The following is a 17,277-nucleotide window of genomic DNA, read 5'->3' as shown; positions in this document are numbered from 1 at the left end:
GCTTAATAATTTGCATTGGAGGTCATACTGTGATGGATATTCTGCACCCATCATGGGGCTGGTGCAAGTTTAAATAGTGCGTACGATGGCACCAAGCAGGATGGCTATGTCTAAAGACAGGCAAAGTGGGCGTTACAGTCCTTGCACATTCAGACCCAAGGATATACACAAGGTAAGGGCTTATACTAGTATTTGCATAAAGTCGCAGATGCAACTGACACAAACATTTTGTTAAATCTCGTTTCACCGCATCTGTCCATGGTGAATAATCTGCGATCACATTGTCTGGCTGAATGACCCATGGGGTCACACAAGCCGGCTGCTGCAGATACAACAAAGAGGCCAGGAAATATCAGCCAACGGAGATCCTGGTCTTTTCTCCCCCCCCCCCCCATGGCGGCGACATGCCTCCGTTTCGGGAAACTCAGGCCGTCGCCGCATGTAAACAGCAGCAGACTGTCAATCACTGAGAGTCTGCTGCTGGACTGCGTGCGACTATGCAGGACCTGTACTGCACATGCGCAGTACGGGTCCGGCACCTCAGCAGATCCCCGACCATTAGGAATCTGTGTTCAACAGTGCACTAGCTGAATAAGGCCCACAGATCTCTATTGGATTTAGGCTTTTTTTTAATACTTTATGATAGATCTAGTTATATCGGGAATGACATGTGATCTTCCAGTGTGGAATAAACATACAGTAACTGCAAGTACAGTACATAACATATACAGACATTCCTCATTTAACAACCGAGTAACGTTCCTACGACTCGGTCGTTAAACGAATTGGTCACTAAACGAGGAACCAGGAGGTAATCATTTTTATGTATTCTGAATAAAGAAAAGGTCTAAAGGAAACTCAAACTTGATACTGTAACTGTTTTACTTTGCATAACTCTTACATACTGTACAGTACAATTAAAGTTCTAAAAAAAAATTTTTCAGACTAACATTTTAGTCATTGTACTATGGGTTCCAGCTGGTCAGAGTGCTGGTCGTAAGTCCGAACACTTGTTAAGTGAGGAATGTCTGTATAGTATTGTGACCTTCTCTGTGTTTTGTATTGCCAAGTCTTTTCTGTCCATTTTGAGCCATCTGGTGAAGGCATATGGCTTGTGCCTAGACAATGACAACATTAATATTTAAGCTGGGCATATTTCCAGCACTGTAGTGTCCAAACTTGTTCCTAATATATCTTCAGCATTGAGCAATCCATTCAAAGGTTGAAGGTAACAGATTATTAATACAATCAAATTTCTCTTTTCAGCAAAAACACAATTGCAATAACCTATTTAACTTGAGCAGAATGGCTGAATTAGTGATTTCAATTCAAACTCTATTGTAACCAAAAAATTTATTTTTATTTTTGTTGTTGCTCTTACCTCATAAAGATTGTAGATCTGACTTACAGTGCTTCCAATGGCATGTAACAGCTGTTGCATGTTATGCTCTGACATGTTCTAATCCTACATTAAAGTCTTTAAAAAAAATGGACTTTATTGATTCGGGCAATACACATATATTACAGCTGTTGTCAATCTGTAGGGATTTTATTATTATGTTCTGGACCAGAATCAGAGGTGTATGTGGCAATGACTGTGACTTTGTTGCAGACACTACTGCATCTGTATGGTAATGCCCTGGCTGTTGGACATCCTATTGAGATGCCCTCTGCCCATGGTTTGAGTCCGATGATGTGCTCACAAAGGCGCACCATTGGACATTCATGCAACCCGATGGTTGCTCAGAATATCCATCAGTACATGGCCGCCGGTGCCAGTGGAACTGGGTCTTCTGACGCAGTCCCTGACATTGGCACGCCCTCAATATGTCCGTCGCCGATAGCCACCTCCAAGGAATGCCTATCGAAATTGCATGGATCTCCATGCATTTCTGATGTGCGCCCCCTGGTGGTAACCATCGGGATGCATGCACAGAAGTTTGCATGTATGCAACTAACATGTGCCCAATGTTTTTTTTGTGTTCACCTCTGAATCACCCCCTCTAATAGAGAGATAAATATATTGCAGCCTTATGCTGGGTACCCACTAGACGATATACTATCAGATCAGAGCGACATATCTGGCACATAGTCTAGTGTGTACCCGCTATGTCGCTGATAATGCACGCTCCTGTGCGCCGTCATTGACCTCCTCTGTTGGCCCAACATGCAGGGCCGATGGGAGATGTCGTTAGCAAGGGCCATGTTGCCGAATGCAGCATGGCCCCCGCTGTCGCTCCATCGCAGCCCGCATCGGCAAGTGTGTATGCACTTGCCGATGCCGGGTCCTGTCGCTGAAGATGTCAGGTCGGGTACACATAGTCTAGTGTTCACCCAGCCTTACACCCATAAGTCAACAAACAAAAACTAAGCACAAGGTGAATTTAGAGGGATTATCTCAACCTTAGTACCATTCGTTTTATGTATGTTTATTGTCTATTGTACATTTTGAGGATTATTATTACATTTTATGCTTATGTCAGTCGCGACTTCCCTGTCATTCCACCATTTACATTATCATTTACATTATCAGATGTACAGCGCCATTTCACCTTCGCTTAGAATGGTCCAAATCCTTGGATTTGGTAGGAGACCGTATTGAGCTGCAAATTGAAGCACCTTTGACCAATTTCATCTCGCGTCTTGTAGTTTCTAATATCTTCCATGAGACACTTTAAATTGTACCCAGAGAAACTGCAACTACCGTAGAGTTGTGCGCTGTCTTGTGCGTGTCAAGATAACCCCCTTGGAGACGAGGCCCAGGTTTATTGTCTGACCATTTCAGACTTTTTATTAATTCACTTTTAAAAGAGAACCCTTTAGTGCTCGACAGTTTTTTTTTTTTTCTCGTAAAATCTAGGAGCCATCTTAAAAGTTTAGGAGCCAAACCATCAACAAAACATATAAAACATTGTATAAACTACCAGACCTGCCCCTTCAGTGTTCTCCAGATCTCACCACATGTCCCTTATAATGCCCATTAGACTCCCCAGTTATACCTTATATGCATCAAACATCCATCACATGCCCAATACACTTATAGTTATATTGACACTATCCCTGAGGAAAGTTCCACACAGACGCAGCATTTGTATCATTCATGGAGCCATCCCTGAACACTTTAGAACAAGTGACAGACTGCCTGCACAGCAACACAGCATGACACCACCACAGGGTTTCACTAAATACAGAAAAAATACTTTGTACACATTTGCATATATTCTGCACAGACTGTCCTCCTTTTTTTGTGATCGACGCTACACCTCCGACTGCAGTGTACTCAGATATCATAGGTGCAGCACTGCAGGCTGAAGGAGTTTGCTGAATCCCGTAGAGCAAGGGTCTTCAACCTTGGCCCTCCAGCTGCTGTGGAACTACACATCCCAGCATGCACTGCCACCTTTTTGATATAACAGCATGCTAATTCTATGGCAGTGCATGCTGGGATGTGTAGTTCCACAGCAGCTGGAGGGCAAAGGTTGAAGACCCCTGCTGTAGAGCAAGATTGAGAGGGCTGGAGAGCATGCTCCTCTTGATTGGCCAGCCTGCGTTAGGCTCACCTAAGAAGCAGTCATTGGCTTAGGAGGTGGATGGAGCATTAGGATTAGGCTGAGCTTGTCTGTGGATCCACACCATAGTTTTGGGGTAAAAACAAGAGTAAAGAGTAAAAAGGATAAAAATAAGAGCTATAGTTAGGCGGATACTAAAGCCTAGGAATGGCCATCGGTGGGTTAACAATTGATGGTACCATTGGTGGTTAACCAATGGATCTTTGCCATTGATGGCAAAACGATCGGTCATCGTGGTTAACCTTCGATGGTTATTAACCATTGATGAGGGAGGAAGCCCGGCACTGAACGATATCGTGTATGATATCGTTCAGTGTGTGTGCTGAATGTCGTTAACGACATTGAACACACCCCTGCCAGGGACACATGTCGGACACTATGTCGCTCATGGAGCGAATAGTCTAGTGTGTATGCCCATTTAGTTGCCATGGTGACTGGTATTTATCAACCCCTGCTTTAGTTAGTTGCCTCATCTGATATTTGCAAGTCAGCAAACTGAATAACATGATTGTTATTTTGGCAGTACATTTAAGCACAACAATAGTTTATAAATTCTGTCTGAATCCATAACATACATTTTGCATTGAAAGCACAGTTTCTGGCATTTTGCTCACCTTGAATCCAGTTAAGGCAAGCTGGTGTTGAAGGAATAAAATGAAATGTGAGTGAATTATTGTGATATTTTCCGCCTTTTAGATTGATTACTCAGTTCTGAAGCTACATCAGTAATATGTTTGGACACTACGGATCTGGATGTATGCCCGGTATAAATATTAGTCTGTTGTCATTGTGTAGGCACCAGCCATATGCCTGCAGCAACTGCTTAGCAGAATGTCCTTCGTTTTGTACATTTAATAACTGCAAAATGCTGTGTTTTTTAATTGTCTGGTAAAGCGGAATCTCTTGTTGGACAGTAATTGGTGCCATAGGGGTGATTCTCAGAGTAGTACGCGGTTCTCATTTTCATGCCGTTTTCTGATTGGAAAACTGCGCATGCGCAGGATCCGTATTGCACACGTGTAGATGGGGGTCTTGTTTCCTCGCACACGGTGCGGCTGCAGACGTCATTTGAGTGACGGTCTGCTGCCGTTTGGGGACAGGGAGAGGGCGGAAATGGGCTATGTTTCACAAAGCGGGAGTACCGAGGCCAGGTTCTGTGTCTTTTGACGCAGACTTTGTGGCCCATTATGAGTAAGCTTAGGCGTACTAAAGTTGGCGATGTCTGCGGCCGATGGTTGTTGCGATGGTGATTCGATGCGTCGGATTTGCGATGCTGGCAGGAGGCATCTCTTTTGTCCTCAGACACCTCCTGCTGCGTCCAAAGACGCACCAGTGATGCTAACAGCGTGATATCAGGCCTCCTGACAGTTGGACCAATCCACCAAGGCAAGATTTCCCCACCAAATTTAAAAAACGATAGATTGGGACCATGGAGCTTGCAGAACCTCTCTCTTCGTATTGAGTTGCCAATTCATCCCAGTGACAGCCATTTTTCTAGCGATACTTTCCACCCATTGTCCAGTCAGATCGTCTTATTCTCCAGTCGTAGTAGAAATCAAGACAACCCATAGTAATCGTTATATTCATAATGCTTCAGATGAGGACTGTAGAAAGCTGTGAGTGCAGACTCCCCAAATGTGGTGTCCCTATGTTTAGGTTTACCAACATTTTTAAATGCAAGGAACTTTGCAAATTAATGTTTTCATATAGGAATAAAGGAGACTGGGAAATGCAGAACACATGAATGTCCTACTCATGATTCTACTAGTCGGTGAAGTGGTGGAAGACCACCTTGGTTGTGGGCGATGTAACCAACCTTAGAGAAACTGGTGAAGTTGCCCAAAGCAACCAATCAGCTTTTAGCAGTCCTTTAATAGACTGTGCTAGATAAATGATAGCTAGACACTGATTTTTCTGCTATGGTGAACTTCCCCTTTTTCTCTCTCTCATAAGTTTGATACATCTCCCCCATAGTCATGTTTTGGACACATGAAACAGTATGAAAAGGGAATGAAAAATACAACAATTCTCCTCTTTTTGCTGTGACAGCGTAATGGACAGAGCTTTCACTAACGCAATCTGCTGCATTATGTAGTTGATAATGAGGGTTTTTCTATTCATTCTTTCTTTGTATGAAAACTGTATTTAGTGTTTTGTTATATAAAATAAAAAGGTATAAAAATACCCTGATGTGTACATGTCGTCATGACACATTTTCTGTAAGTTGCAAAAAATTAAGCCATTACCACCAGGATGTGGTGAAATAAAAATAGATGACTGTAGTTTCATCTCTTCTTTATTTTGTTGTTTAAAGATAAATAATAAATTTATTTTACATTTATTCTATAGTCTGCCACCATAACATAAGGTATTGCCACAAATAAGACAGTACTACAATATGCACAATAATACCAGCAATGACTAAATGTAAAAATGTATAGCTTCAAAACTAGGAATTCCATTGGATAGTTGATTTGCCCAATATAGCCGGTTGACGTACCACTGAGATGTGTCAGATGAACGATTTGAACTACGAATGATTTTTGTCTGCAGTAAAATTAATGGAATCGTCCAAATCTGACTGCAAACGCATCAGATGTCAGATATCGTTATCTGACTATCGGGAACGCACATCATTCATTGTTCATCTGACAAACATGTCAGATATGTCATATTTTCCTTCAGATATGAACGATTGAAGGATTTTTGAAATAGTTATCGTTCAGATCTGAAGAAAAATCTGACCGTGTGTACGCACCATAAAAATGACAGTAAGAAGACAGAAAATTAGAGATCTGATGTAGAGTTGGGTGCAATTGCTCCCCAAAATGCTGACGTAAAATGTGTTAAATTAAAAAGTTGCAAGATGCGTGCATGCCGGCACTGGCAGGTTTACATTAGGCATACGACACGAGCACTTACACCCGTATATTTAACTATTTGTTTTGCTTGCGAAATACTAATTTCTTAATAAAGTTTCAAAATCACCTCTTTAATACATCAGATTCAACTCCTAGTCGTGTCCAAAACAAAATTGCTAATGTACTCCTACAAAACAGAATGTATGCATATATGTACAATAAGTGAAGAAAACACCCATCAGGCTCTGTGGGGCATTAGTAATCAGCCAATCGCAATCTGTTCTCTAGTACTGGCGACTCTTATTGTGCAATGTACATGCCTTCGTGTATGCATCGTGTGCCGATCTGCATCTGTTCGGAGTTCTGCAAATACACCCTCAGTGTACTCGACCTTCCAGGGTCTGATTAAAGGTACTAACCACCCTAGGCTAATGCATTTGTAGTGACTCCCCCTCTCTTCAAGCACAAATGTCTAGGGAAGTGTTTCCATGCTAAGCCATCATTGAAGTGGTGTGGCTATCATTTTTATGCTGGACATTGAAGGTATATGGACACTTGTTACTGACATTTGCAGGGACGCTGTAGGCTTGTGTGATGTGGAGAGGCTACTGCTGGTATAAGGTCTGGGATCGCTGGTAATGAGCATGTTGCTATTTATTACTGGGAATGGTATTTCCAAATGTTAGTGGGCTGTATGTTATTAGATGTTGAGGATACTGTACTGGACATTGTCCAGCAGAGAGCATATGGTCATCCCAATGTCTAGGATACACGCTATGCTAGAAATAAAATGCTAGTCATTGCTATGTATAATGTCCTATTTTCATATGCTGTCTACCGTAAATTTCTTTTTTAAATGGTATTTATGTAAAATATATTAATGTGTATTTTCACATATAAGAGTTTGGGGAGAGATACAGGAGGAAGAAGGGGAAGGGTAGACTGGAACAAGGACAACCATAGTCCAAGGCAATGCTACAGTGGATATGAAGTACTGAATACTGGCAATATTATAAGACATTCATTCATTAAGACTGGGGGCCTGATTCAGAGCCGGACGCTCTTGAAGAGCGTTCGCTCTGAATCAGGGCTTTTTTTTTTTCTTGCGGCTTCCTGGCCGCTCGCTAAGCTGTGGGTGACCACCCACAGCTTTTGCGAGCGGCCAGGTGATGGTCACGACCATCGGGGCTTGCGACGAGACCCTTGTGGGTATAGTTTTGTCCGTCGCAAGTCCCAGAGAGCTTCCTGCTCTAACAGAACAGGAAGCTCTCCACTGACATCACTGGTGATGTCAGTGGTGCCTCCCACAAACGGCAGGCGTTCATTCGGGAACGGCTCCGTTTGTTTAGCCACCCCCCCTCCCCGCCTACAAAACGGGGCGAGCTGTCGATCAACATCGACAGCCGCCCCGTTTGTAGTGAGCCCCGGAGCGAGAGAATTTCTCTCTCGCTCCGGGGCTTGCGCATACACGCGGCTCGTGCACAGTACCCCACCATCGACCTGCTTGCAAGCGGTACACACCCAGTGGCAGTGCGATGTAACAATGTGTGTGCCTTACACAATGCATGGTCCAGAGTAGAACAGCACGTTGTGTAAGAGCACCGCATTGTTCATCAAATGGGACGATGCGATGACCGACTGATCGGACGTGCACACTATACAATGTGTACGAAATATCACTCAGATCCGCGCTTGAGCGATATATCGTATAGTGTGTACCCACCTGTATAGGTTATCTGAGACCAAATATGGAGCAAGGTTGAACGCTACTGTGTGGGGGTTATGACTATGGGGTAACGTACAGAGGGGTTCCGGGTCCAGGCCATTGTGCTCAGTGGGGTTATAAACCAAAGTTTAGAGAGGGACGGCTACCATGATACTCCAGCTAGGTGGCCCAAATAAATGTGGATTTTGACAGAGTTACAGTTAATATATAAGATATGCTCAGTGCCATGAACATACCAAATTCTATCTAGTATTGAGGAGGGGGGGGAAAAGATTTTTGCAACAATGAGTAACCTGATACCTTGTGACATTTAGTATGTGCCAGACTAGTGTCTCCTTGTGTATTGATGTGTTGGGTATGGGCTGTAGTAGCAGGGAATATGAGAGGCAGGCTTGCATGCTTATGTTCATGATGTTAAATATGAGGCAGTGAATCTCTCTGATAATTGGGCTTAGTTTCGTTACTTTCGCCAAGCGCCTCCAGCAGTGGTTGGCGGAGTCCTGAAAAAGCTTCTGTAATGTTGTGGTAACGAGGTAGCATCTTAACGATAGTTTGGATTTGTTTTCTCTAATACACACAATGCAATTTTGTTCTCATTCCCATGCCAGCTTGCGTGTGTCTTATTTTGCACCTGAGAGGAGAGTTTATATCTATTGACTAGTAACCCACTAGCAGAAACTTGCTTCCCATATAGTGGAACGGTGGGGAAACGCTAAGCATTTGAAGGACCTGTTATAGTGATGTTGAAGCTGGAAGTATTGAGACAATATAGTGTCTGCAATGTGAATTCTTTCTTTAACCTCTGCAAAGGAGGGAAAGCTCTAAAGGGACAAGGGTCAAACCCAGGAAGAAGATTGTTTTTAACCAAATTGGGATAAGGGTGAGTGTGATTGGTATGAAAGTATATCTGTAGCCATAAGATCTAGCTGTCTGAGATAGGAGCCCTGGTGATCAAACCTTACTTGGCGAGTTATTTTTTTTTAAGCCATCTATACTGTAGAGCCAATAGGAAAGTGCCAAAGAACACACTAGGCCAGGTGAGTGGAAATAAAGTTTTAGGTTAGGGACTCCCAGACCTACTTCCTTTTGTAGATCTGTGGAGGGTTCGCAGTCTAATCTCACAGCTGTATGCTTCACAGATAAACAATTATTTATATTGAAACTCTGTGAGCTCCTTTTGTTGGAACATAGGACCTCATTCAGCAAGGAAAGCAACTGCTAAAGCACACGCAGACTGTCGGTGTATGCGCGAATAGCTCACTGCTATCTGGACAGCGATGAGTTTGCAGACACATCGCAGATTGACAGGAAGCACAGTTTGGGGGTGGTGACGGGACGTGGGGGGTCGGAGAAACGCAGGTGTCAGTGCATTGGAACGCTGTTACACGGGCGTGCATGAATTACCCACTGTGACGGCATACGCAGCTTGAGTATTTGCTGCGTGCAGGAAAGTTAGCAATTTAGTGGTAGGGTCAGACCTACCTTAAATGTGTGAGTGGCTCCTATATACTTCGATGTTACCAATGTTTTGGCTGGATTCCAAGGTATTACGGATGTGCGAGATGGGAAGTGGGCGTCTGCATGTTGTGCGAGTGCTTTGCGATTACACATATTGGCATAATTTCACAGCAGACCCGCGTGCGCAGTTGCAGCAGCAATCACATCAGCGATCCTTGCTGATTCAGGCCCATAATTCGGTAATGCTTGGAACATGTATAGAAGTCTTGGCAGTGAATTAAGTGACTGTGATTGTCCAACTAGTCCATGAGATATACTGCTAAAAAAATTCAATTTAAAAAGATTCACAGATATTTTTCTGCAAGGTTCGGGGTAATTTACTATACAGTATTGATAAATGTTTGTATTGACCAGGTAACTTCTGAAATATTAAAGTTTGAGATAGTCATAGAAAAATATAAAGTTTTGATGCAGTTTGTTCCCTAAGTAGAGGTAATATATTTATAGCCAGGACTTTTCTGCATTTTGCAAGTTTGGCAAAAAAAAAAATATCGTTTAAAGGGAGAGAGGACATCCCTGACAGGTGCCCTTGTTCAAAATAGGTAAAATAAATATTGATAAAGACAGTGACATTGGGGTGATCATAGAAAGCAGTGAGTGTCCTGCAGAATCTGCCCCTGAAGCCAAGATGGGTGATCGTTGCCTTAATAATGGGCTTTAAGAGCTGATCTAATGACTGTTCAGAAACTAAAGACATCACCAGGGTGGGGAAGAGCTCTTGAGTTATCTGCCTGCATCAGATTATAAGTCTTCTGATATTGTCTAATGCTGCCCATCCACTAGAAGACAGGCACAAGACTGCATGATTACGACATTGTAATCGTGCAGTCGTTTGTCAGTCTGTGATGTGCCTACACTGAAAGAGCAGTCGTTTAGTGTAAGCACATCAATCATCTGCAAACATGCTGAACCTGATGTTATCGGCAGATTGCGCAGCATGTTTGCCTGATTATAGAAGTCTAAACGACCAGCGGGAGCGCACATCGCTGGTCGTTTTAGACATTTTTGCAAATGATTGACCGACCTCCCGTTCACCACTCGGGAACACCCAGCACTTTTACAAGACCTTTCTGATACTTTGCAACTCAGCCACGACAGCGCCTTAGTGCGTACACTCTGTGTAATGCATGCACCGCAGTAGCAAACAATCGCACAACTATGTCAACATCGGTTTTGCGTGCTGCTCTGAATCAGAATAAAGTAACAGCATTTACTATGCATCAGTTTTGACTGTCATTTAAACTCCACCATCGATACCTGTTGGATTTGAATCGCCTGTCCCGCCGTATGGCCAAAGCAAATCCGACCAGAATCTGATGTCAATCAGTGGCGGATGTAATCATACTGATCTGTGCAGGCTTTGCTTTGTTTACACAGCTCCAGAAGACATCCTACAGGTTTTTCCAAAGCCGCACCATGGCCTCACTAATGCATATTTTTAGGACTTGAAACTGCAAATATTTGGAAAGGTCTTAAAGTTTTATTTCTATTCCAATTTTTTTTAGTAATGCGTATCCAAACGGAACATGTCTAAATATGTTCTGCCACTCTGTCTCTAACGCAGTACATGCTGAAAACCAGAAGAGGGAGACATATATTTGTAATCTATCAACATTCATTATTTCTGCTTGCATCCAAGGTTGCTACTTCATAGTAGCAAGATGAAAATCCCCCTTTTGATCAAACAATGGACAGAAAAGCAACATGTATAAATGACTAATGCACTTTTATATCGGAGAGACAAGTCCGAATGCATTATTGCATTAATGCCTTATTGAACGAAGAGTTCATTACATTCGTTCTCACAAAGAAGATTAGTGGCTCAATATTAAGAACCCTTCCTTTAGAGTCAATAAAGATGAGAGTACTTTGCAGAGAAGCCAACATTTTAATTTATAATTAGAGTGATGGCTTATCGCCTTCCTCAGTAATGATCAGGACAGAGTTCTCTTTAATAAAATATATTTTGGGCAAGTTTTAGTTTTAATTTTCTTTTTACAGGAGAATAAACGTGCAGCATCCCTTCATACGGCAGCTGCAGGAGAACAAGAATGACATCCTGTGTATCCTAAAAGAGAAGATTGTCACCACACAGAAGTGTATCATTTCAGCACACACCCAGACAGAGGAGAAGTTCGGAGGTAATCTTGGAGTTAAAGCAAAGACTGTGAAGGTAAGAGGGATTTCTGCTGTAAGTTTCTGGTTTTATATTCGATTGCACAGAAATGATTGCTCCTGGAATTACTTGTACCAGCCAGATCTGTAGGCACAATAGGATTATGCCCAGTAAATAGTTTACAGGACTGATTTGGAAACGGTTTGCTGGTAATAGCAGAAAATGTACTTGGTTGCCTAAATTACATCCTTCTTGTGAGCTAGTTCATTCGCTGAGGATTGTTGTGTGTGTGTGTGTGTGTGTGTGTGTGAGTGAGCGCTGGGCCTGATTCAGGAATGGACAGAATTGCAGAGCCGCACACAAACAGGTCCGATGTTTGCTCCTTTGGCTAGGCTGAAGCTTACCGCAGCCTGGCTGGGTCCTGGTCACTTGCAAGGCCAGGAAATCTGTGTACACCAACGTAGACCCTGGCCTAGTCCCTCCTGGAAAACGGGTGACATGCCCCTGTTTCCGTAATCGTTGGCCAGCCACGCCTCCGCTCCGCCCCCCCCTAACAGCGACATGCTGCGGCTTGGGGGGGGTCTGCGAGCTAGACCGCAGGACCTGTTTTGGCCATGTGCTGTATAGTGATCCAAATAAATGATTGACCTTATTTCTTTTATGGAACAGGTGCATGTCACACAACCGGCTTTGTTCACCAGTCTTTTGTAGGCGCTTCCTATCATGGTAGACTTGTAGCACTGACAGTGCATAGCTGTTCACAATGGAGTTTACATTCCCTCTTATTTAAAATTTCAAGACCAATAAACAATTACCTGACGTTTTGTAGAATATGAAGGACTTAATGCACACGATCCCAGTACACAGTAGATTGTGTTCTGCAGAAAGAACATTCTGTAAAAATGTTATTGTCATAAATATAACATTTAAAAAAAAAAAAAAACTATTTTGCTTTTGTTCAGCATGAGAATAATGAATCGCCAATTCATGTGTTTTTTGCTACAGCTCCGCAGTGTGTAAATAACATGTAGCTATAACATAAGACTTCAGCAACGTCATAGTTTATTAGTTATGGGAAGGGGGTCCAAAATCTGATTCAATAGTGATTTTTGCAAAACTATAGATTACATTATGTAAAGGTATTGTTTTTTTTGTATTTTTTGAAAGGATTTAGACCTTTTTAAAATGCAGCTTTGTGTTCTAGTAGAAAAATAAAAATCTGTTTAGGTTTTACTTTAGAGATGGGCATAGAAATAACTTTTGTGCCTGTTCCTTGTTAAAGCCTGAGGGCCTGCAATGTGGAGACAGTGGAATGACTGAAGTGTGATAGCAGTGTTATTATGCCAGCCCCCGGTGACTTGAACAGATGTTCTGTCGTTTACCAATTCCATTCACCTCAGTGACTTCACATCCTTGTAATAACGGCAAGATGATGGCACATTCATGATTGTAAAGCCATTTATGGATGTATACAGTGTACATTTGCAGGTACCTTCATCTAAAAATAAAATAAAATATTATAACTTTGGTAATGTGTGGGTGGTCCTGGACACTCACTGTGAGACCCGTTGCTGTGTACCAATGGAATAGTTTAGGCTGTGGAAATAGGGGGTGCCCAATGCAGTTAGACCTTACTGTTCCGTTTTGTCACTAGTACCCCACAGATTTAAATAGTAAAATGTGTTTTTATTATAAGCAAATTAAACAAATGCTTCATGACCAGTTATAGAGCTGCATGCAGTACCTAGTGTAACCCTGCCCTACATTCACCTGCTGTGATAACTGGCCCCAAATATTGGTCACTCTGCAGACAGCATTGTCATTACTCGCGTTACTAATCATTAAACCCAGGAAGGATCTCAGGTGCAGTAAGCTACAGTTCTCGTTTTCCCTGTGCTTAAGTCAATAAAGTCAATGAAATGACTACTGACCGTACGGTATTCCTATTAATCAGTAGACTACTGTATTGAGCACCGTTAATCAAGTAAATAAATTCGGAGGGAAGAGATACAAAACATGTTACAAAAAATAGATCCTTGCAATCAAAGATAATTCTGAAGTGCTGGTGGCACCTTGAGCAGCTCCCCTACAATTTAACCCCCTATCCTTTTAGAATGTAAGCTCTCATGAGCAGGGCCCTCCATCCTCTTGGTTCTCACCTGGCGTTTTCACAATCTGTCCTCACATTGAGATGTAGTCAGTGACTTCGATCCCATCTGTCTGGCACAGGATCACGCATTGCTTCTCCTAAGAATTGTATCTCATATTGTTTCATTTTTCTAAGTTTAGTTTTTGCCCGTTTATGTCTGTTTTATCCTTTAGATACATACAATCTATGCCTGCAGCAATACAGTAACCAGTTAATAGTGTACTAGAACATGAACGGTGTAATGTGTTACCAAAAAGAAACTCCTCAATGTGAATTCACTTGCAGCGTCATATAAGTGCTATTTTGCTTTTTGATTGTCCCATAGTGACTGAATCTGATTTGGACACATTACCGATGTTCACGTAAGCTGGCAATGTTTTTGCCACTGCGCATGTATCCAGGTCCCTAAAACAACAGCAAAAAGAAGTCACACGTTGCATGCGTCCCATGGTGTTAGCGCACAGAGTCGCAGATCCGTTTGAGCCGCATGGACTCTGGAATGCCTTGGGCGTTCCTGGGAGGTCGCTGTGCAGACGCACAAAGATATTCCATCTTGTGGGTGTGTTTCAGGAGCATCGCGCGAAAGGCACATTAGCGGTTCTGGACTCTGATGTGTAAATTGGAGGCCATATCTGTGACAGATATTCTTCACTTAGCATGGAGCTGTTGCAAGCAAGATGGTGCTTTCGATGGTTGCGACTGCAGCCGCTCAAAGTTAGCGTCCCAGACCTTCCACACTCACACTACGCTTGTACACCAGGATAAGGACTGATTCTATCATTAGCATAAAGTCACAGGCGCGACTATGGCAAAGGACACTAACACGGTCGCAGCAGCCCCGTAGTGTGCTGCAATTGTGAGACTGTATAGTCCCCTAACGCTGACTAAAAATTCCACTGTATGATTCTGGTTCTTTCCTTTCTTAATCCAATTCCATTTGTGTTCTTGATAACAAAGGTTCTGTACAGTAGTTGTTTGAAGTAAATCCAGTGTCGGACTGGGGCATTAAGGGAATGCATTGGTAGGAGCCCAAGTTTAAGGGATGTGGCCAGCCATCAGAGGAGGCGTGGCCAGCCAGCACAGAGGGACTTGGGCAACTATTAGAGAGGACATGCAAAGAACAGTGCCCTTTTATAAAGGAGGGGACAGGGCTGTGTCAGAAGCACCTACTTTGATTGGCAGGAGAGAGAATTTTGGTGTAGCTTCATTAATGATCCTGCTCCACCAAGTTACTGACCCCTAGAGGACGTGGTGAGGCCCTCAGGTAGTTGGGCTCACCTGGGATTCCCCTGTACACCTGTGGGCCAGTCTGACCCTGAGTAAATCCTCTCACCATTTCTTAGTTAATATTTCATGGTTATGAAAATGTGTCTAAATCCAGTTCTGCGTTGAGTTCGCGAACTTAGGATGAAATAGAGTCCTGTTGACCTGTGGCTCTCCAAGGCTCTGACTGTCCTTCCAGCGTTCTTTCCAAGGAGAGCAGTGTTGGGCCATTGGAATCTTCAGCTTGAATCCACCGAATCAGGGATTAGTGCTGAAAAGTTTCTTTATTTTGCTTTTGGGGAGTGTACTAAATGTTACTTTTTGGTTGGAGGTTCTTTTTCAGCTTTTGCCAGTGTATTTATAATGCTCCTTACTAATAATATATTAAGTGTTTATTATTGTTTTGCAGGTAACAGTGACTGAAAATGGGAATGTTACAAAGGATGAGAACACAGTCCTGGAAATACCTGCTCCTACCACCATTGCTTACGGTGTAGTGGAAGTGTTTATACAATGCGATGGTCACTTTGGTAAGTCAGTAGCTAAAACAGCGTGGTGATAAAACATTGAAAGCTGCTTAAAACAACCAGGAATTTAACCGCTTAACTGGCGTCGTCACATTGGGATGCAACCATGCAGCTGGGCTTTAGCTGACACTGTCACATCCCATGCGACCATGTAGTCCTGGTGTGTCTCCTGGCTTTTAGAGAGGAGGTCCATTCTATGCATAATGAATTATCCTCTGACTCCCTGGCCCTCCAGGCAGTGATGGTGGTGGTCCGTGACCGCCGACATCGGTGCCGGAATTGTGCCCCCGAACGGCGTTCTGGAGAGCTCAGCACATGCTCTGAGGAGCGAAGTGCGAGTAGGGGAACTTAGTCCTCCCTCCTGAGTACTATTTGGCTCACTCAGCATGTAGGGGAGGGGTAATGCTTATGGTGGTGGGGGTGGTAATTCCCAAGGGGACGATGATGACTCTATTTGCACTGTGGGTGGGGGGAGGGGCGGTAATGCCCCAATGAAAGAAATTTGGGGGATGGAGGGATTTAAAAAATCAACAATTTTTGAGGGGCTTTTGGTAAAACAAAATTGTCAGTTAAGTGGTTAAAGGTCCAATAAAACTAATGAATTTTATTGTAATATTATAGCTGTTTAACTTAAGTCACAATGTTATCAATTTATAAAAAGAAAAGTTTTGTACATGGATGGTGTTGTCTATTTAAATTATTGTTGCCAAATTATTATGGCTTAAATCGTGCTGCAACACTGAACTTGGACCCTATTTACATAAACCCCTTGAACGATTAACAGAACATGGTAGTTATGGCGATAACAAGCCTAAAGCCTATATTTATCTAATTATTCTTCCTCTCGGCAAACCTCTTCACTCTTCCACTCAAAGGAACAATTGAATCTGACTCCATTCAGAGCATTCCAGTTTGTGTAATGGACAGGCATAAAGACTGTCAGCGGTGCTGTAACAGGGCCTGGCGCCCTCAGGATTGTCCTTAGAACGTAGCTTGCAGTGCTCATTGTTGCTTCTGGGATCCACTCTACTAACAAAAGATGGAATAATGTACATTCTCCTAGAAATCAAATTATTTGTGTTTTTTTAAAAGTAGTCTCAATAATGATCCAGGCATCGCCCCTGCATGGAACATAACTGAGGGCATTAATTATAATGGGAAAGAAAGGAGAAATACTGATTTATCTTCCCTCTTAACGGTGCTTGTTGTCTACACTATGCCTTGTACATTGATTCATATATGCTAAGCAAACAATAATGTTTTCATACTTTTAGTAGCATAACTTAGGTTGTAACAAAGTAAAAGTTGTAATTAGTATTGTATTGTGGATACCTCTCCCCACCACAGAATGTTCCATGTGTCATTGGCGCACATGAAATGTAGGCTATAGTGCGCAGTGTACGGCCGCTGTTATCCTGGTGTGGAAAGTTCCCACCTCCCTCGGTTACAGCCTGTGCCCTGGGGACATTTATACCCCTTTCAGACAGAAGAGCAAATTACTGAGTCAAACATTTCAACCCGGTAATTTGCTGATTAACATGGGTTTTT

General features: G+C 42.8%; 1 protein-coding gene across 1 annotated transcript in view; it reads left to right on the top strand.

Annotated features, from left to right (window-relative positions):
* GSDME (gasdermin E) overlaps positions 1–17,277 on the top strand; it is a 171,118-nt gene that overhangs the window by 66,058 nt on the left and 87,783 nt on the right. The window contains exons 4-5 of the mRNA XM_088457800.1: positions 11,676–11,847; positions 15,612–15,732. Coding sequence (XP_088313926.1) covers positions 11,676–11,847; positions 15,612–15,732 — 293 coding nt within the window. The remainder of the gene's footprint in view (positions 1–11,675; positions 11,848–15,611; positions 15,733–17,277) is intronic.

Source organism: Taudactylus pleione, unplaced genomic scaffold, assembly GCF_031769625.1.
Source record: "Taudactylus pleione unplaced genomic scaffold, aTauple2 ptg000788l, whole genome shotgun sequence".
Taxonomy (NCBI): Eukaryota; Metazoa; Chordata; class Amphibia; order Anura; family Myobatrachidae; genus Taudactylus; species Taudactylus pleione.
The sequence above is the reverse complement of the archived record's forward strand: the minus strand, read 5'-3'. Positions and strand labels throughout refer to the sequence as shown.